This window comes from Chelonoidis abingdonii, chromosome 7 (assembly GCF_003597395.2).
Source record: "Chelonoidis abingdonii isolate Lonesome George chromosome 7, CheloAbing_2.0, whole genome shotgun sequence".
Lineage (NCBI taxonomy): Eukaryota > Metazoa > Chordata > Testudines > Testudinidae > Chelonoidis > Chelonoidis abingdonii.
The window spans coordinates 20,116,924-20,139,229 of record NC_133775.1 but is presented as its reverse complement, the minus strand read 5'-3'; the positions used below and the strand labels follow the sequence as shown (position 1 = coordinate 20,139,229).

General features: G+C 41.5%; 1 protein-coding gene across 1 annotated transcript in view; it reads right to left on the bottom strand.

Moving 5' to 3' along the window:
* Nucleotides 1–19,671, bottom strand: part of SGIP1 (SH3GL interacting endocytic adaptor 1) — a 157,183-nt gene extending 137,512 nt beyond the window's left edge. The window contains exon 1 of the mRNA XM_032771942.2: nucleotides 19,368–19,671. Coding sequence (XP_032627833.1) covers nucleotides 19,368–19,377 — 10 coding nt within the window. The 5' untranslated portion in view covers nucleotides 19,378–19,671. The remainder of the gene's footprint in view (nucleotides 1–19,367) is intronic.
* Between the last annotated feature and the right edge of the window lie 2,635 nt (nucleotides 19,672–22,306).

The window sequence follows — 22,306 nt, the reverse complement described above, 5'->3', positions numbered from 1 at the left end:
ATTCCACTAGAGAAAGTCAACTCTGGCTGGGATCTCAAATTGAAGTTTTTGTTGCTGCCAGGGGCAGTCTCGTTTATTCAAGTGCATGTTGAATATTTTTCCATATATTGTCAAGGGTGCCTAGAGGCTGGGGCTTTTTAGTTTTATTATAAAGTGAAAAATATAGAGACATATTAAGCATTGACTCCACATCCATGCGCCCTTCACCCTTTTGTACCAACAGAGATCACACATTTCTATTTACACTTTTAGTCTTCTACAATTTGAGAGCCCATTTGATGCTATGGTTGCTTGCCCTTGACAAAAAAGCTTTTGAAAATATATGTAAACAAACAGCCCTGTCAGTTACCCCATGAGCAAGTCAAATAACCCAGCAACAACCTGAGTAGAAACATCTGACTCCCAAACAAACAAAAACACCGGAGCATTCCACACCATCTCCGTATGAGCAAGACAGACAAGATGTACCTTGAAGCACAGCCTGATATCAGTAAACTCGGGTGGTTATAAACTAAAGGGAACAAATGAGTTATCAAGACATTAAGGCCCAGATTTTTAAAGCTATTTAGGTGTTGCTGTGCTCAGCGTTGCAACACCTACATGATTTAGGAGCCTAAATCCCTTTTGAAAATGAGATTTAGGCTCTTAAATCAGTTAAGCATTGCAATACTGAGCACAGATGCCCAAATAGCCTTAAAATCTGGGCTTAACATTGTTATTGTTATTTCTGTGATGACTGAACACTATTTACATTAAAACGTAATGGAATGTTCTACTCAAAATTCGGCTTTTCTTTATATGGTGTGTCCAGCAAGATAATGTAGTGTTGGTCTGTCCCTCCTCCTCCTCCTCCTGGAAGCCTTTTGAGTGGCCCCTCTTCCATCATCATCAAATACCAACTCCCTAATAACACTGTTGCTTTAAACTTAAGTTAACTAATAGCGCAGGAGACTGGGAGCCAAAAGACTAGGGTTTTGTTCCAGACTCTGCTACTAAATACCTCAGAAGCCTCAGAACAGTTAATAAATCGCTTTATGCTTCCATGTCCCCACCACTAGAGTAGGAAGACTTACCAACTTTGAAGTGATTTGAGATATTTAGGTGAAAGAAAAGTTATAAAAGCAAAGTATTAGATTATATAATTGTATTATTATAGAGTTAGACACTGTGATGCTGTATATTTAATGCAAAAAAAACCACTTTTTCATGTTCTGTAACAAGATTTTAGCCAAAGATGGGAGAAAAAACTAAAACAAAAAAAAATCCATAATTTTTTTAAAAATCATTTTTCTTTTCTTGCATTCATGCCTCCTGTATGTTTGCTTTATATTCATTTGCTGTAAAGAACCTTCACCAAAACTACATATTAAGCAAATGTTGCAGAACAATTGTCAGATTCACCTCGGAAATAAGAGATAGACTCATCCAAACAGGGAACAGAAATATGTCATTTTGGCCTGCAAGTCTCATCAAAAAGGTGCAAATATTCAGTATTTGCAACAAACTTCTGTGAACAACTTAAGCAGTATGAATAATTAACAGAAATAATTTCCCACATAATTTTCAACAAAATTGGAATGAACTGGTATGAATTATTTGCCGTGCTCTCTTTTTAAATTGTTGTGACTGATACTTTCTAAAAAAGAAGCGGTGTTTAAAATCTTACCACCGTATACCAGCCAAATAAACTATACTAAGTTTTTCCTGTGTTTTCCTTGTTACTTTTTGGTAGAAGCTTGAAGTGAGTTTTAGATCCTACACATTTAGACATAGATAGGGAACATTCTAAATCAGTGTGTTGTAGATACAGCTGGCCCCCCTACCCTGCCTTTGAAATGACAAGGCTCTACTAAGAATTGTTAGAGGAATTATTTTAATCTGAAAAACTTTTTAATAAATGTGTCTTAAGAATTAATGCTTAGGGAATTTATGTATTAATCAGTCACACTAATGGATTAAAAACGTAAAAAGGAGACAAGTTATAAAAGCTAGAGACAGAAGAGACCTGTTATCTTCTTGCCTATCCTCTTTAGAGCTGTGTGAATAACTGATATTTTTAGTTCTCTGGCAGTTCTGAAGTTTGTTTGTTTGTTTGGTCTCAACCAGAAATTGATTTTTTTCATAAACTGAGAGGTCTGAAATTTTTCATTTTGGCCATTAACCCTTTATTAACAACAGTGAATAAAAGCAGAAACTGAAGGGCTAAATGCAAAAACCAAGGAGGAAGAGCTGACCTTATACCCAAGAGCCCAATGGCTAGGATACTAACCATCCAGGTTCAAATCCCCACTTTGGACAGGGACATCCCAGTTGAGTGCTCCAACCACTGGCCTATCCATAAGAGGAGGGGCACCTCCTTCTCCTCCTATTTTGTGAATTTATTCAACCGGAAATTTGCTGAAATCAACACGAATTCATCAAATGTGTCAGTCAGCCTGAATTTGCATTTTTGGCAAAACAAGTTTCAGCCAAAAGTTTCATCCAATAGTGCATTTCATACCCTGCCATCGCAGATCCTCACGGAATCTTCTTTTTCCAGTGTAGATTTAAGGAACGCAGGGGATAGGGCTTCTGCCACTGTCAGAGATTTTTCCAGTATGAGGTCACTATTTTTCTTCCCACATCAACTTCATCCCATTTTAATACACTGAAAGTTTTGCATTGAGTAAAACTTTCAGGATTAAACCTCTTGTTATTTCAATGGGTATATTAAATTCAGGCATTTAAGAATAGCTAAGAAGCTAAGAAAAAAATAACTTCTTACCACATCTCTAAAACCACCTACACATCCATTATTACATGTTGGTAATGATCAAAGCAGGACTAAAGAGAGTGTCTACAAATTCATCTGTAGAGTATATCAGAGGCTCAGTCTTCATCAGCAGAGAGAGAATAAAATATCCAGAGACTACTCTTCAATTCTATACACAATTCTGCCAATCATGCCACAGCATGGTTTTTGAATGCTTCTGGAAAGGCTTCAATGTTTTACTAGTGCTATCACATGATGCCATAATCTATTTTTACTTTCAGGTGACATAAAAGCTGGAGGTGAAACTATTTATGAACACGTCTGTTTTCAATTATTATCATGGAGAGAGTGGTGTATGTGGTAGGGGGATGGGGTGAAGATACTCAGAAGAAACCGAATATGAGAACTGAAAATTACACTGAATGAAACATGGTTAATGTAATTAAATATTTATGTATAGAAAGCATGTGATATTAGACGTAATGTTCAAAGTTGTTTTTGGGAAATCACAAAACTGAATGCCACATTTATACATGAATGGCATGCTTTAACTGCATTCATGTTTATTATTTATTCAACAGCATAGCAGTATGCATGCTTAATGAGTTCACATCCTGCTTCTACAGATCATAATTTTGAAGGTTCCTTGGTCAGGATAACAAATCCTAAATCTGCTTTCTTGACAGCTGCAAATGGATGTGAGAGAAAAAGATGTGAAATGCTGCCTTGCTGCAATCACACGATGTTTAAATGCCTTCCATATTCCTTCTGAATAGGATGCTGCTTTTTCTTCATTTAGCCTATTTCAAACTGTGCTCAGACACATCCCATGCTTGATGAAGCTTAATTCTCAAGTTGATATTTTAAGTTCCCTACAGCATGTTGGTGTAGGACTTACAAGTATTTTTCTCAATAACTCATCTACAAAAAGAGTTGCACTTAATAGCAATAATATTTATGACTGCTGTGGGCCTAAACAGTAATAATCTCTGATTATTTTTTTAAATTGTCAAATGTTATCCTTTGCAAGATGGTGTTTTTTCTGAAGAAAAAGCCATGCCACCAAAGGCTTTATCAGAAGTCTGAACAGCCACTTTGCTGAGGATAGTGGAAACCGGCAGCTACTGAGCATCAAATGGATCTGGGATAAATTGCAAAATGAAAAAAAACAGAGCAATCTTTGAAACATTTAGAGGTTTATAGCAGATGTTTTTTCACATTTTCCCTTCTTCCCCTACATTGTTCCTATTAATTTGAGGTTTAAAAGAGAGGCAAAAAAAACAACTCTCAAAGCGTCTCCTAGTTGCTCACTGCCTCAGACTGTACTTCTATTAAGAAAAGAATGTAAATCCCAAAGTGTCAGAGCTTTTTAGAAATTTTGTCACATTTAGTTTGCTGCTGCTTCTTTCCTTCCCATCAGTCAGTTTTGATTCTGGTCAATCTGAAGGGCATTTCTGTCAAGTTGTTTGTATTGTTGAGAGAGACCTTTGTAGAGAACTTAGATCCTAAGTTCCAGGTCCAGCATGTTCTGCCAATCTTTGGAGTGAAGGAAATTGACAGAATTGGGAATGTCACAGATATCACTAAAACCCATTTTTCTCCCACCCCCATCATTCAAGACGTCCACCCCCTATTTATTCTTACTGCTATGAGGGAATGCCTTGTAGTCTTCTCCCCTTTCCTCTGCTTTATTTGGTGCAGTGCCCTCTGCCCTGAATCTTTGGGATGTACTGGCTGGTTGCTCTCCCACATCTTTTATGTTCAGGGAGCCACCAGGGAAAGCCATTGATCCATCACCCCTATGGCCTGACCACAAAAGGCCCATGGCTTCAGGTCTTGTTCTTCCAAAGATCAATGGAAGAAGAAAGCTGGCTGTCTTCTCCTAACTTAACTAAACCACAAAGCCTGGTAGCACCATAGCAACCATGGAATTGGGGACTGATCATTCTATTGAGTGATTGTAAGGAAGGCCTAAAGGTTCACTGGGCCTAATGGAGCAATACCTTTCTTTATGGCTTAGAGGAAAAGCTCTCTTCCTGACTAGGGAAGTCAGGATGTTTCCTAGCCCCTGCCCAGAAGGGTCTTGAGATAAGGGAATAGTGACCTCGCCTAGCAGCCTCACGCCTCCAAAAATGGGGGCCCTCGGGTTGCTAAAAGTTTGAGAACCGCTGCCATAGAGTATTAGCCAGTGAAACCTGAACTAGATTCAAATCCAGGAGACATCCCACCCCTTCTGAGCTTCCTAAATTTTTTGAAACAATTTGTTATCTTCTGCCATTCTTCACTTGGACCATTTATAGAGCAATCACACAGATTGTTTTAGGCAATTGCACTGAAATCAATACCTTGACAATACTGCAGTTAAACATCTACTAAAAAGGATCTATGAATTGGTCTAGAATTTCATTATCACTCAAGTTAAGCAATCTTTTTAACCACAGCCTTCACTGCAGCAAAAGGGATTATGTGCACATCAACATTAAAAATGTTCCTTAATGAGGAATACACAAAGCTGTCACAATAAGAAGCCACAAATGAGGTTTAATGAGCAAAATAGGGGTGGTTTTGCAAAACTAGAATGTGACCATATCATGTGATGACATGTTTATTTCAGCCTTGTAGTTCCACATGTATGTACGTGGTGTGTGCATTGTACATTTTAGAGACCATTGTGCATGCCACTTCCAGTACAAGAAAATATATGTGCATTCCACCAGCAGTTAGGGTACATGAACTGCATGCCTGGAGCCTACAATAAGAACACCACATACTGTATTTGTATTTCTCAGATGGAACTTCACTGAATGGCCATATGTGCTTCAGTAAGTAAAATGTCAAAGAGGGTTCCAGATTCTGATCTCACATTAGCTTAAATCTGGAATAACACCATTGGAAGCAAGTCAATTTACATCAGTAAATTAGACCAGAATTTACAGACAGGAGCTTTGATTCAGGAAAACACGCCAACATGCTTAAGTGCATTCCCATGTTCGGGCCAGGATCTCTATTATTCCAGGTTTGTAGATAATAGGCAAAATTTACTGCTGCTGCAAATTGGCACAGTTCTGTTGAGTTCAGTAGAGTTCTGCCAACTTATATCAATAGAAGAAAACTTCGTGATGCATTTGGTTCCTGCTCCCTTTCTTTTTTCCCCTAAATATATTAATTTAAAATGGGAATTTATTATAAATAGCTGTTCTTAGCATCTGTGAAGCACATTCAAATTAAAAAATGCCATCCTGTTAATATTGTGCGGCTTTAAATGTAAAAACTGTAACCATTCTACAAAATGGGGCAGCCTTTCCTATTCCTAGCATTAAACAAAAATCAGCCAGTGATTGAACATCAGTAAAATTAAACATGTAATCGTAAAGGAAATAGGGGAATATGCTCAATAGATGACTAAGCAAACTGGGTGAAATGGAATGCCACTGTATCATCTGTGATTAATATATTCAGCTAAACAAAAACAAAATTTCAGATCAGTAATGTGGTTTGATTGCTATTATTCTATTTGTTGAAACTGAAATATATTGGTCTAATAAAATGAAAGTCTGCAAAAAGATTTGAAAGACATACTGCAGAGAGATAGAAAGATTTTCAGGCAGCATAATCTTAAAGATAGAAAAGATGGCTGAAGTTATTTTGTTTGTATTCCTGGAGCTGTATGATTAGAGAGTGGTCCCCAACGCAGTACCCGTGGGTGCCATGGCGCCCGCCAGGGCATTTATGTGCGCCCGCCTAGTGCCCAACAGGGGAGAGAAGCTGTGGCCCTGTGCTCTCGGTCCCTGGCAGGCACGGGACCATGGCTAGGGTGACCAGATGTCCCGATTTTATAGGGACAGTCCCGATATTTGGGGCTTTGTCTTATATAGGCACCTATTGCCCCACCCTGTCCTGATTTTTCATGCTTGCTGTCTGGTCACCCTAGTCGCAGCTTAAGCCGGAGAGACGCCGCAGCCCCGTGCCTGCGGGGGACACAGAACTCCGGTTCCGCAGGCTGCGGGCCCTGGTGTTCTCTATCTCCAGCAGGCATGGGGCCCGCCTAGTGCCCAGCAGGGGAGAGAAGCTGGGGCCCACGCCTGCTGGGGACAGAGTACTCTGGGGATGCAGGCAGGGCCAGTGCAACCATTTAGGCGAACTAGGCGGTTGCCTAGGGCGCCAAGATTTGGGGGCGCCAAAAAGCGGTGCCCCCCCCCCCAAAATTTTAAATGGTTGAGCAGCCGCTGCTGCTGGAGAGGTAGTCTGAGCTGCTGGTGGCAGCAGCTGCCTGCAGCCCGGCAGCCCAGGGCGTCCCCCGGGGTCAGCACGCCGCTGCGGCAGCCCAGAGCTGCAGGCAGAGGCTCAGAATCCCTCCCCCTCCCAGAGCAGGGGCTCCAGCCTCTGCAAGTTTTCTCGTTGCCGGCGGGGCGCCGGCGGCTGGGCAGAGCTGTGCAGCTCTGCTTAGGGCACGTGGCAGGGGCCCTGCGAATGCGGCGCAACACCAGGGCTTTGCTTCTGGAGGAAAGCGGCGGCTGCCCCCTGGCTCAGCCTTCACGTCAGCCCCAGCGAGGGGCACGAAGAAAAGAGCCTCAGCGGTGGTCTGGTGGAGCGGAGGAAGAAAGAGGACCCCAACGCTCATGCATTGGGCAAGGTAAGCAAGTGCCTCCCCACAGGTCGGCCTCAGGTGCCTGTGGTCCTGCTCCCTTCGGTCCTTGGCTGGTCCCTGCTCCTGCTCCCCTTGTGCCTGATGGCTGGAGAGAAGAGCAGCCTGCAGAGCTGAGCTCCCCCAGTGCCCCCAGGCACCCTCCTGACCCCATCCCCCTCACAGCCCTGACCCCCAGCTCCGAGCCCAGTCCCTCTGAGCTGGAAACCCCCTCGACCCCATCCCTCCCACAGCCCTGACCCCCAGCTCCGAGCCAGTCCCTCTGAGCTGACAGATAGTGTCCCTAACACAGTATTGCTCTTCGCATCCTCTTGACTCTCCCAGTTTCTGTGGCCAGTGGTGAGCGAAGCTTCTCGAAGCTCAAGTTGATAAAAACATATATGGAACATCAATGTTGCAACAAAGAACTTGTTGGGCTATCTACCTTGTCAGTAGAACATGACATTGCTCACAGCATTGACTTGGAGGAACTTGTTTCTAAATTTGCTAAACTTAAAGCGTGGAAACATAAATTCTAAATTATAACATGTTACTCTGTGACCGTGTATTGGTGTATATAATGTATGTGATTTGGCGGGGGGGGGGCGCAAGATGGAAGTTTTGCCTAGGACGCAAAATATCCTTGCACCGGCCCTGGATTCAGGCTGTGGGCGCCAGTGTTTTCTGTCCTCCTGGCTTCTCTCCAGCTCCTCTCTGCACTGCCCAGAACTGGCGCCAAACAAACAAACGCAGGCTCCAACTTTGCAGAATGAACGGAATGCCGCCCAGTAGCATGTGCTGCCCCAGGCATGTGCTTGCTCCACTGGTGCCTGGAGCTGGCCCTGTTCATGAGTAATTTTTGGCGCCCGTCACACTCTTCTGAAAACATGAATGTGCTACTGGCCACAAAAAGGTTGGGGACCACTGGATTAGAGTATAGTGGCACTTTACCAATTCACATGTTGTATGAGCCCTGCACTCATGAAATTGCTCCCTTATGCTTCACTCTATGCTAATGTAGATTTTTCAAAAATAATTCATCTTATATTAGTAATATGAGTTCATTACAGAATTGCTATTAAATCTTAGCTGAGAGGCAGGACAAAACTAGCAATTTCCAATGGCACACAGGGGAGTTAGTTGAATTTCAATTTCCACTGACTTTCAAAGGGAGTTGGACACTTAGCTGCCATTGTGCCTTTCAAAATGTCCCCGTAAATAACTAAAACTTATCAAAGTAAATGAACCAAATGTGTTTTGGAGATGCACTCTGCTTGCTTTTCTATGTGTATTTAATATTTTAGATTGGAGACTAGGAATCCCAGATATTAGTGTGAAATAGCAAGATACAGCTTAGCTCATACTACTACTACTCTACACCTACTACTGCACATGTCCGTGTTGTTTTACCTGACTCTTTATACTTTTCACATGATAAAAATAAATAGGAAAAAATTATTATTTTAAGCAGTAACATATTCAAAATGACTTTAAAATTGAAATCATGCAAAAGAAATTTGAGAGCATGCAGGAGCCTTCAAACTCAGCAGAGAAACCCAAACCATGAAGTTTGGATCCAAATCAGACATGCCCAAAACAGAGTTCTGGGTGGGCCTATCTATCAAACAAAATGGTCCTTATAAGCCTGCATATACTTTGGTATCTGTGCCATTGTTGAGCACTGCTATACGTTTACCTTTCCTGTATGCACAGCACCACCACTGAAAATCCTGAACAAATTCTTTTAATGACAACAAAACACACGAAACCATGTCGTTTTCCTAAGTGCTCATAAGTCGGAAAGAACGTTTATAGGTAGCAGGCATTTTCATGTCCCGCTATTGAAAAAATGAGGTCGTTTGTGATTTCGCTCACATTATACAAAATGTAACTCTCTCAACAATAGACTAAGGCAAATGCAAAATAGAGTTTTCATTTCTATCTTTCTCTCTTTGCTGCAGATGTGTTTGAGTATTAGGATCAATAGCAGGGGTGCTGGAACAATTTTTATAGTGAGGGTGCTGATGGTAGAAACCATGGAAATCATGTACTTGATGTTTGTTATTACTACTTCAAGCCAAAGGATGCAGCAGCACCTCTAACACCCCTAGTTCCAGCACCCCTGATCAATAGAGAATCTACTGTGAAGATCAAATGCTTTGCATTTGGAAATTACTCCCTCTGAACTGTCATTTTACTGGAGCATCTGACCGGTTTCATCACTATGGAGGAAATGAGCTGTTTTTCCTTCCTTCCTTGACTCCATGCTAGGCTTGCCAGGGCCCCTTGTCTTGTTACACAAACACATATTGATAAACGCAGCAAGTCTGATTAAAAAAAATTGTACACATTTTACACCAAGATTGTCCTTCACGTGGTTCTAGAGCTGTACAACCTGCAATCCAACATTTTCAACAGGAGCCACTAATTTTAGGGATGCCAATTTATGGGCATCTAATTTAAGATACCCTGGACCTGATCTTCAGAAGTGCTAAGCCCCACAATGCCAGCTGAAGTTGATGGGAGCCAATAATGCTCAGAACATCTGAAATTCAAGTCAGGAATAATAAAAAGGGGGGAATCCAAAATCAGTGGTCATTTAAAAAAAAATTCGCTGTAAGCCTTCAGGAAGCTAGTCTTGGAAAGGGTAAAGGCACTGGTCTGGGACTCAGGCAATCAGAGGTCAATTCCCGACTCTGCCTCAAACTTCCCGTATAATCTTGAGCTAGTCACAATCTCTGAGCCTCAGCTCCCCAGTGATGAAATGGTAATAAAAAAACTTTATTACTTCACAACAGGAGTATTGAGAGACTAGATTCATCGACATATTTTAGCTGCTCAGATGCTATGGTGGTGAACGTTATTATAAAGAATCTAGAGCCCTCCAAATGCATTTTACCAGTCACACGGTTTCCATCATCTTTGGCTGTGAATAGAATCAAGTATCGTTTAGGCCAGCCTCAGTTATATATAAGGACATAGCTCAAAAGTGGACAATCGAGTCCATTACCCAACTTCTAACAGTAGCCAACCCCTCAGGCTTTAGAAGGGCACAAAGCCTTTAAAATTGAAGGTTGGTGATTAAAATTAACAACATGTGACATGCCATACAAAGGACAGCAAATAAAGATATGGTAACAGCCCATTTTGGCTGGAGAAGAGAATACACTACAAGAGAGACACTATCCATTTGAATATATACTGTCAGCTGCATTACCTTCACTTTGCACAATGCTGTCTTGCTTCAAGGACAAACAATGGATTTTGCTGCATTACACTGGCTTCTGTCACCATATCTATTCTTTAGGTGCAATGCATAGTGAAGAGATTTTGCCGTCTTAATATTTTTGGGTTTAAATCATTAAATCATTAACCTAGGTATATAAATTGCAGCATGTTGGCACAAATACTGAATTTAACCAGCAAGAGATGTACCTTTCCTGAACTGCCAGTCCAGGTCCATTTTTGACCTACTTTTTGACACTTTTTAACAGTCAGTAAGATTTATTATTTTACATTCACCTATCTGAACTACGATAAAATATCAAGCTAGCTGCAGAATTAACAGTGTTTGAATTGGGGATGAATTTCTCCACCTGTTCTGGAAGTTACCCTCCTGTTCTCTGATGAACCCATACCTGCCAGGACCTACTTGAATCCCTACTTCATGAAGGTTCTTCCAAAGCCTTTGAAATATAACAATAAATGTAATGTTTTGCTGGGGGGAAGATAACACTAGACCAAGGGTGGGCAAACTACAACCCAGGGACCACATCTGGCTCTTCAGACATTTTAATCCAACCCTCGAGCTCTCACCAGGGGGCGGGGCTTACTCTGCTCCCTGCGTGCCATGGCGCCGCACAGCTCCTGGAAGCAGCGGCATGTCCCCGTCTGGCTCCTACACATGTAAGCAGAGTCAGGATGAGCTGTACCCTGACATCTGGTGGTGAAGTATGGGAAGTGTGGAAAGAATGTCTGGAATGCGAAATCTTAAATATTTGCATAGGCACGCCTACCCCATCCCAGACTGCCGAGCTGTGGGACTGCTTTGTGACAGAAATGACTCAACCTCAGTTGGGTGGTACTTGCTAGACAAGGGACATGGGTTCCAAAACCCTGTGAATAGAGAGAGGTTGGGGACAGGTATTTGTGCCTGGTGGTGCAGGCTCCTTGTGGAGCTAGAAGCACCAGTTGCACCCCCTCCTCTCTCCACTGTGGAATGTCAGAGTTGATTTTTTATTCCCTTAAGACTCTAGATACAGGTTGCTGAGCTGAACTCACTTTGGGCTAATGGTGCACTAGCACTGGGCTCCCCTACTATGTGCTGAGATCACTAAGAGCTGAAATCACAAAAGAGCTGAAATTACTGAGCTGGGAGCACTGAGTACTGTGCTAACTAGTGGGGGAGCCTGAAGCTATACTGTGGAACAGAGCAGCTGGCGGAGTGGAGCAGTTTATGGGGATGGCTGGAGCGGACCACAGGACAGCTGGTGGAGTGGAGCGGCTGGCAGAGCGGAGTAGCTGTGGGGCGTGTGGAGCAGCCCACAGAGCGAGCGGAGCCGAGCAGTTTGCTGGGACAACTGGAGCAGCTCACGAGGCAGCTGGTGGAGCGGAGCAGTTTGTGAGGACAGCCGGAGGAGCAGAGTGGAGCGGCTGGTAAGGCGGAGCAGTTCGTGGAGAAGGCGGAAGCAGAACCCACGGAGAGGCAGGGCAGTTGGCCCTGGACCACGTAAGGTGCCCCTTTCACCCAGGCTGGGGGGAGGGACCTCTACAGATAGACTCTTGAATTCTGGGGTGGCATTGACCAGAGACTTTTGGGTTGTTGGACTTTGGAGTGATTGGACTTAAGACCCTAAGGGGAAAAGGACATTGCCAAATGTACTTGGGGGGGTGGTTATGGTTTGTGTTATAACGCTGTTTGTGGTGTTTCTCCAATGGGATGCCGCATTGATTCCTTCCTTTATTAAAAAGATTTCGCTACACTCAGACTCCGTGCTTGCGAGAGGGGAAGTATTGCCTCCTAGAGGCGCCCAGGAGGGTATGGTATGTAAGTGTCCCAGGTCACTGGGTGGGGGCTCGAGCCGGTTATGCCTTGTGTTATTGAAACGGAACCCCTGGATACTGAACCTGGCCCTTGTTGCTGCCAACTCAGAGGGGCAGAAGGGTTACACACATAAGGGCAGCCAGGGGGCAACACATGCTGCTCCCGCCCCAAGCGCTGCCCACACAGCTCCCATTGGCTGGGAACCCCCGCAATGGGAGCTGCAGGGGCAGTACCCGTGGAAAGGGCAGCGTGCAGAGGTGCCTGGCTGCACATATGTGTAGGAGCTGGAGGGGGGACATGCCACTGCTTCCAGGAGCTGCCACCCAGAGCCTGCATCACTGACCCCCTCTTGTGCCCCAACCCGCTGCCCTAGCCCTGAACTCCCTCCTGCTTTCTGAACTCCTTAGTCCTAGCCCAGAATACTGTCCTGCACCCCCAACCTCTCATCCCCAGCCTCACTTCCACACACACACCCCAGTCCAGGCCCCCACCCGCCCTGAACTCCTCATTTCTGGCCCCACCCCAGAGCCTTCACCCACTCCTGTACCCCAACCCCTAACTTCATGAGCATTCATGGCCTGCCATACAATTTCCATACTCAGATGTGGCCCTCTAACCAAAAAGTTTGCCCACCCCTGCCCTAGACCCACCAGGAAGATTTTATGCACATAGACTAAAAAAACTGTAAGTGGCAGGAGAAGCACAACAGTCACAAAATGTAAGGCCCGATGTTTTCAGAAGTGCTCATTAATTGTGTGACCACCTTGCCCAGGATCTCCAGAAGTGCTGGGGATTCGCTGCTTCCAATGAAGTGAAGTTGCGGATGGGCAACACTTAGAAAATCAGAGCCTCAGTTGCTTATCCTGACAGGGCTTGTGGGTGTCTGAGGATTTAAAAACCTATCTGAGGGTTCTTCATGACCCTGTAGCCAAATAATCCATTTCACCCCCTGCAGCCATGAATTACACACACTACACTATCCTTGCAGCAAAGGCCAGTGGGGTGTGTATGTGCATGGGGGCTTGAGAGAAGAGTGGAAATGAGGATCCAAACAGAACTGTCCCATCCCACATCAAAAGAAGCTCACATTCTCTGCTAATGTGTTCCCCTACCATAGTAGGTTGACTATCTGCCAAGCTACTAGTCTAGACAGACGGATCAATACTTTGATTTGGAGAGGAACAGAAACCAACAGTGAAAGGATTCAACTATGCATATAAGACAGGACCCACAAGTTGGCTTTGCCTTTCCTTACAAGCTATGGGAAAAATTATTTTATACAGGGAAATTTATGTTATTTCCCCAAGACTGTACATAGCTGGGCCTGATCCAGAATATTCTAACTAGCCATCCCCTCACACCACATTTCTGGCTCAAGCCTAGTGCATCTTGATATTGGTCCCACTCAGAACATCAAAGCCAAAATACCCCCAGAGATGGGGATGCTCTGATTCAAATCGGAGATTAAATACTCGATCACTAGATTAAATAAACCTGTTTGTCTGTTCTGTTGGAGACCAACCTGAATATATTTTGTTGAACACATTTGACCTTAGGGATGCAATGACTAAAAGAGCCATATCACACAAACTTGAAATGTAGGTATGTATCTACCTGCAAATGCAGTATCTTCACTGAATGGAAGTGAAAAAAAATACATTTCTTAACCATCCCTTCCAAAAGAATAGAAGATGGACCAAATTATTCATTGCAGATGATGGTTAGTTATTGATTTGGATAGTGACTGATCAAACCATTTGTGAAACAACATAAACCACATGCTCACAAGCAGTAAAAATATTAATATTGTTTACAAGGCTGTTTTAAACAGCCAGTACATCTACAAAAACCTAAGAGTAGTTTAGAGAGGTCGCACAGATTCAATGCCACATTAACAAGGAACAAGGATTTTGGTTGGAATGCATAACCCTAAAAGTATAGTGTGATTCTCTAATATCTTTGTAGAAGACCTAGGCGTAACATACAACATTTTGTATCAACAGTAAGGTGCCAAAATACAGATATAATAGTTGTGAACAGAACTGTTTTTCAACACTGTTTTTATTATGAATGAGCATGAAACAAATTCCAGATATAGATCCACTTCCAAACATTCCCATAATCAAGGAGTGAAGGATCTTTTGGTTTATCTGCAGCTATATTCGGCACTATGTTTTATTAGTGTACAACATTACTATTAAATATGTATTTATGAAATTTTAGAGATGGATACTGCAGCTCCTAACAATTGTGCACTAGCAAGCTAGAAAAATGCCCTTTATATATCTTACTATGCATAACAAATGTTCCTATTAGCAATATTATCCAGCCTATTCGTGAAACCAGAGTATTTGACTAGTTACCATCAGCCAAGCAAAATCGTGAGAAGCATTGCCTGTGCATACACAATTGTTCTGCTGTTGGTCACCATTACTCTTTCAGTCCTTACATCTTTCCAGATGACTTGTGCTACTATTGCCTGAACGTATTGCATCAATTATCACCCCAAACCTACCAGTGGCTTTGCTCAGAAAACTACAGAAGACAAAAACAAAAACAAAAAAAAAACCGCACATAAAAACACTTCCATATAAGAGCCTGAAGGATTGCTAGTATTGAGGAATTCATGTATGGAACAATAAAGCATCAATATCTAAGAATACAGTGAAAGCATCATTCTTGGTTCTCCTCTTGGTAACCAAGAGGAGACTTTACTAATTACTGTCAATTACCTGCAGTCCTAATTTTGTATATTCAGCATGACAGTAAGAGTCTGGTCCTGCAAGTGCTGCAACACATTGAAGTCAATGGAACATTGGACTTGTAATACTGGATCCATCCATCTACTCTAGTTATCTTATTTCTGACAGTGGCCAGTGCTAGACGCCTCAGGAAGGTGCAAAAAATTTTGTAGTATACAATTCTGGAATAACATGTCCAGAGGGGAAGTTTTTCCCCTAACTCCCTGCAGATTAGGGAATAAACAAGCCCCTAAGAATGAAGTTTTCTATCCCTTATTAAAAAAAAAAAATTATCCAGTCTAATGTAACTGTGGATGTGTTCGTTATCCATATAAATGCCTGATCCTTCTGGAACCCTAATAAATGCCTAATCCTTCTGGAACCCTACTATTAGCTTCAGTAATATCTTGTGGCAGAGAACTCCACAGGTTAATTATGTTTTGTATAAAGATATTTCCTTCTATAAGTTTTTAATTCTCTGCCTTTCAATTGTATTGAATGTTCCCTTGTTCTTGTATTATGAGAAAAGGGAGCACACAATTTACCTCTGTTATGCCATCCAATCAGATTTTTTGAGTAAGAGTTACAGGATCAGGCCCAGAGTTACCTGACAACTCAGTGTGAAGATCCAAATCTCTACAACAAGCCATTATACCAAAGACTATTGAGAAGCTGGAATTTCATAACTGGTTTTCAGTCATTTGAATACAATTTGTGTAGTTGTGTCACATGATGCAATTCTGCTACAGGTGTGTTTTCTCTCAACATTTTCAAACTACAGGAAATTATATGCTCTTTGAGAAAGAGAATGTCCTTTCCAGCATGTTTGCACAGTGCCTGGTTGGCCTCCAGTAGGCACTAAGGCAATACACAAGCTAAACAATATAGTATGCACTTCCTAATTGTCAGGGTGGTTAAGCACTGGAATAAATTGCCTATGGAGGCTGCGGAATCTCCATCACTGGAGATTTTTAAGAGCAGGTTGGACAAACACCTATCACAGATGATCTAGGTAATGCTTAATCCTGCCATGAGTGCACGGGACTGGTCTAGATGACCTCTTGAGGTCCCTTCCAGTCCTATGATAAATTATTGTGAAATTCAAAACTGATTTATTTCTGTATGCAGTGTAGTTGTAGCCGTGTAGGTCCCAGGGTATTAGAGACACAAGGTGGGTGAGGTAATATCTTTTATTGGAACTTCTGTGGGTGAGTGAGACAAGCTTTCGAGCCACACAGAGATCATCTTCAGTCCGATTTACTTCTTTTAGCCTAGACATTCTATGGTATATGCTCAGGATCCACTGTTCTCTGAAGGCAGCTGCCATTTTGGGATTTTTTTTGGCTGCTTTTTAAGATGCTCATTATGATTTTTAAGCATACTGTGAAATATACGTGCCTTTCCTCAGGTATTTTTAGATATAGCAAATGTACCCTATTACATGTCAGGCACACACGCAACAGTTTAATAAATATGATTAAAAATATATAAATACAACTTTTGCCTGTTTAAAATACATCCAGCAAGACACCCACTTGAGTCAGAAGAGGAGTCTGACACTGTACCAAAAAAGGTGAATAGAATTAGGTTCTATCTTACTGGTAGAGGAAAACATTACAGAGCCCAGGAACATCCATCAAGAAATTAGGCTCCCAGATGTTTAAATCTAGGGGCTATTAGCTAGAGGTGACCCACATTTGTTCTCTGCCCCTTTCCCACTTTGGATAATGAAAATCGATTAGTAAAATTTCACTTTTCTTTCTAGTTAAAGTCTCTTTCAGGTTCTCAGACACTAGCACAGTAACTCAATGTCATGGTGGTAAACATTACAGAGGACTTAAGAGAACTTTTAAAAAGTTGTAGTTTAAAAAAACAGCTTGGTTGTAGGTTTTATAAAACCTACATTTCAGGTCAAGTTTCACTGGACAGTGACACTTTAAAAATGTTCTGGTACCAAGACATGACTCTTTGAAAAATGATGGTCTTCAGAATTAGGATGTTGATTGTATTGTTGTTGTAGTCCTTAAACAGAACTCTTGTTTTAAACTATTAAAAATTAATCAAACTTGTTAATGATTGTATCCACTAATTCTATTGTCTTGCTTCCTTTCTGGACTCCCTGAAGCATTAAGGTAATTGAAAAACACAGTAAGCAATCTCATAAGGAGTCACAAACATCCAACCTGTAATTCTGAATTCCTTTTTTTTTCTAAAGGCAGAAATGTTTTATAAAATGTTTTCTTCTCTCAATAGAGTCAACAAGAGCCCCCTAATATTTACAGTTTCATTTCTCTTTTCTCCATAAGGCACAAGCTAAGCAACCTGTATAGGATGCATCTTTTAAATCCATACTAATGCTGTCCATAAAGCTCAATACAGGCCTTTGTTTAATTCCACACTTTGGTTTACGCAGCACTTTGATAAGCTTATCAGAATGGACTGAACTGACAGTCTGTGATGACACAGTAGACTACACTGCAAGGGGAATCAAAGAGTTACATTAGTATCATCTCCAGAAACACACTTTAACCATATAATTCACTAGACAAATAGCCAGGGGGAAAAGACAATCATGAGATTTGCTAAACAATAAAAGGAAAGTAGCAACACTGAACAACTTCTATTTATTCCTATGAATTCTTCTTGAAATTAAGCCACATTTGTGTGACATACAAATTATCTAAATTTACATTTTTTTCAATCCTGCAGCAGCCTAGGTGTCTCGCTACCAAACACACACACACTCCCCCTGCAAAAACACAAACCAAAAAACCAACGATCCATAGATGAATTAGAGGTAATGGAAAGGATTTGAGCCTCAGGCCATTAAAGACTGTGTTTTTTAAAATTATACCTGATACTAGTTTATATCTATATTTTAAAGTTAAAGAATCAGACAGCAATAACCTTAATTCTTTTAATAGCTAAACACCCCCCCAAAAAAGTTATGGAACAAAATAATTATTATGTGCAAATCAATATGCACTATAGGATCCAATTTCTGTAAATTTCAAAGTAAATATTTAAAAATCAGTCCTCAAGATCTTTGTTCAATATGCAGGATAACTACATAACTATTTTCATAGTTGATACGAGTACCAGAGCAGATTGTAATCTTTATAGTTAAACCTATTCTAGATTCAAAATCCTCCCCATCATCCTTAGAGAGGCCAGTATTTTTACACCATTGTATGGTGTGAAAACCAGAAGAACTGCAGTCTCAATACAGCTGACGATATACGTCCTGATCAATTACTGTATCGAGAGGTGGTCCCTTCCTATCTTTATCCAAGTGATTGTAAAGTGATTAAGAAAAACCTGATTTTAACAACCATGAAGCATCTACTCTGTTGATTTATAGTTCCTTTTCCTAGTAGCTTGCTCAATAAAGCATAAAAACAGCTTTATATATGGTTGAATAAAAAACGACAGGTTGAAATATGTTCAAGAAACAACATGGGGCTTTTGCTATATATGCCCAGATTTGCATCCTTACGAAATTCCTGTAAGTATCTTATGTCCCGCAGCAGGCCACATTTCCTTTGCAGCCCTCTCATTTCTTTCTGAGTCTCAAATACATAAATAAAAAAAATAATTTTAAACATTTTAAAAAACCTGCATCTTCAATCCAGAGACACTTCATGGCAGACACCCCCTTGGGTTCAAATGCATTTGGTCCCTCTCAAACACTTCAGCTGCATACCCTTAAAACTAGATTGTGGGCAAACAAAATCCTATCCCGATAAATTTTAAAGAAAACCTACAGAATCTGGCCTGGGCAACATTTTCAGTGACCAGCCTTGTGCCAACGTCAAATTCAGAAAGTGAATTTCCATGTAAGTGATCAAATGAGCTTAATGCAATATACCCCATATTCATATTTATTTTGTGATCAGGACATTTCTATACTACTATGAACCATTGTGAATTTTATCTATTTTATCACTCTGAGAGGATCAGGTTAAACAGAAATGTGCACATCTTGAACACAACACACCGTACTGAGGATCTGACTGCACTAATCTAAACATGCTGTATATTATATCATCATTTGCAACATGTCAGTTCTGAAAAAGCTTCCAGATGGTTTTTAGGAGAAACATATACAATTCTGTCACTCACTTACACAGCACATTTTCCTGTCCCCTCCATTAATGCGTTTAAAACTCCAGGAATACTGCAAGACACACTCAGAAAATAACCTACCTTCCATCATGGTGGCAGAATTGCATTCCTCAATTTCCAAGAAGCCTGAAAAAATACAGGAAAATTCTATTCCGGTTACCAGATGCTTAATGTAAGTCCTTAAAATAAATACTTTAGATCCCTGATTTGTACATCAGCCAGAGCAAAATGAAAAAGAATGCTAAGGCAAAAAACAGGCCATGGATGCTGCTGTATCCATATCACCTACAGTATCACAGAAGGATGCTGAAAGAGAAAGGGAGAGAAAGAGAGCAGGCTTGGCTCACACGCCTGCCAGCATCTCAGCCAATCCCTCCTGCTCTGTACCTCGTCACATGGTAGCTTGCTTGCATCTCCTGACACAATACCCCTTGAGAACACAAGAACCCATTTCCCATTTTTCCTCCCCACTTTCACCAAATGCATAACCTCTTTTCGTACCTTGTGACGCACTTCCCCTCTTTATAATCCTATTGCAGCAGCTGGGAGAACAAGATTAATTATCAGCCACTGTCAGATTAAGAGAGGGTTCTGCCGTGAAATGTGCACATAAGCAGGACTGAAAAAAAAAAGTCAAGTCTGAATAAATAATCAGATTTTACTAGCATTGTATGTCTCCCCCCATTCAGTGCAATTACATTCTAATATCAATGCATTCAGAATGTCAGTTTCTGTATATCTCTGAAACAGAGGCTGTAGCTTTGCATCCCATTAGCGTCTGCTGATCCCTCTTCTCTCTCTCTCAGCCATTCAAGAGAAAAATCAATTGGACTGACGTCACATCACAAACAATTATCCCCAAAAGGATGATGCAGAAGAAATTTCATCCAGACCACCTTCAAGACAGCCTTGGAATTAATTTCGCATGAAGAGCATCAGAGCCAAAAGGCAGGGAATTGCCATTAAAAAGAGGAAACAAAAGACACACACAAGGGAGTGGAACTCTCAGATCAGGCTGGAAATGCATGAGAATTTCAGGAGTGAGGTCGGGGGAGGGAAAAAACAAAGCTACGGATAGCAGATTGCAGCCATTCAGCATGCACAACCCCTAAAAACAGAAGCACAACCTGTATTAGCTTCAGCAGTTATCAGTCATCTCTTAATTATAGTATTGTGTGTGAAATGCTCAAACAAGCTTTTTTTTCCCCCTGCCAAGCATGCTGAAATCATCTTTCTACAGGATTCCACTTGAATCTGATACTGTAAGCTGAGAAAGCGTTCTCTCTGAGAGAAGCAAACTGCTACCACTCATGAATTTCTCTGCCATTTATAGCTACCTCTGGATTTTCTCTGGGACCCATCACTCCAGTATCTGAGTCAATCCTTATCTCAGGTTCTCTGGTCATGGTGTGCGTTTTTTTAATGTCTCCGTAGTAGTTTTCTGCTATGCAATTTTAAACCAAGTCAGATGGGTCAGGAGAGACTAACTTTTTTTTTTTTTTTAAAAAGGCACACACAAAGAGATGATTGAGAGATTTAACACTTTTAGAGCAGTTATCGGACGTTACTGGAACTATACAGGTTATATTCTTGATGCACCTAATGAGGTGTATCTGACACAGAAAAGGAATTTTTGCTAATAAGAAAATGTTTCCAGTTCCCCCAAATATGCCATTTCCACAACTGCAGGAAAAGGCAGAAATCTCTCATGTCTTCATTTGGACCATTACTACTTGCCATTTCCTTCCATGGATAGGCAAAGTTTTGCCCCAGTGCTGCATAATTAATCCACTCTGGTGCAGAGGTCAGCCCACATGCAGCATGTTACAGAATCAAGGTCTTTGGGACAGAACCTGGGCCTTCATCTCAGTCAGTTTATGTAGCTAAGTGTCTTAGGTTAAGAGAGGACAGTGACTGTAAATGCCGAGTTGTTTAAATAAGGGATGGATTAGGAGAGAGAGTCTCAGCATGCCTGACCAACTCCAAGATACCCCTAGGCCATGCCATCTGCCTCATACAGTGCAGCCTCAGTGGGTGCAAGTGTTCTGTGCTGCTCTTTTAGAATTTCACCAACGAGATGGGGCATTTATATTTAATGAACACAAGGTTTATTATAAAAGGAGGGAAAAATACGTTAAACACAATCAGGCAGAAGAAAAAAAAGTTTATAACAGTAAAGATCTTCCAGTTCTTATATGCATATCTGAATGGCCTGCTTTGGGACCTCTCTCTGCTTGCCTCAGCTTGTGACAATTTCCTTGACTTTTACCGTCAGAAAAGCTGCCCTCCCAATACCTAGATAGAAACCTAATGAGGCGGCTCCCAAAACTTTTCCACAGCGTGGACCACACTTTAGTAGGGAGAACATTCTCCTTCCATTAAACAAATGACAACCCTGCAGCAACTACTGCACAACTCAAGTAATATTAGGAAAGCATGTAAAATGTATTTAGCTGTCTATGAATGTCACATAGCAGATGGAAATAAGGAGTTAGCACTTGCAGATTACCAGCAAGTGATCCACTGAGCAGTGTAGAAACACTGACCAAAAGGAAAGAGGAGCAGCACAGTTATTTGTATACCCTACAAGCTTACAATCTACGCAGTCAAGACACATGGCTGGGTGACAAGAAAGGAAGTATTATCCCTATTTTATTGATAGGAATCTGAGAAACAGAAAGATTAAGTGACTGCCCAATGTCATTTAATTTCCCCATTCCTGAACATATAGGTGCTGCAACTAGGGCATGTTACTGTACCCTCTGGCTTGAAGTGGTTTCCATTACACAGGGTTTACAGTTTGGTTCAATTGTGGTCAATTTCCTGTATGCCCAAGGTCATACAGAAAATTTGTGGCAAAGACGAAGTATTGAACCCAGATCTCCTGGGACCCAGCCCAATGTCCCAACCGGAAGGCCATCCTGCCACTCACCTCTACTTTAGTCACTCACCAAAACACCTACAAAATTTAAATTAAATCAATTCTTTTTTAAAACTAAAATCAAAATTCATGTTCTCTG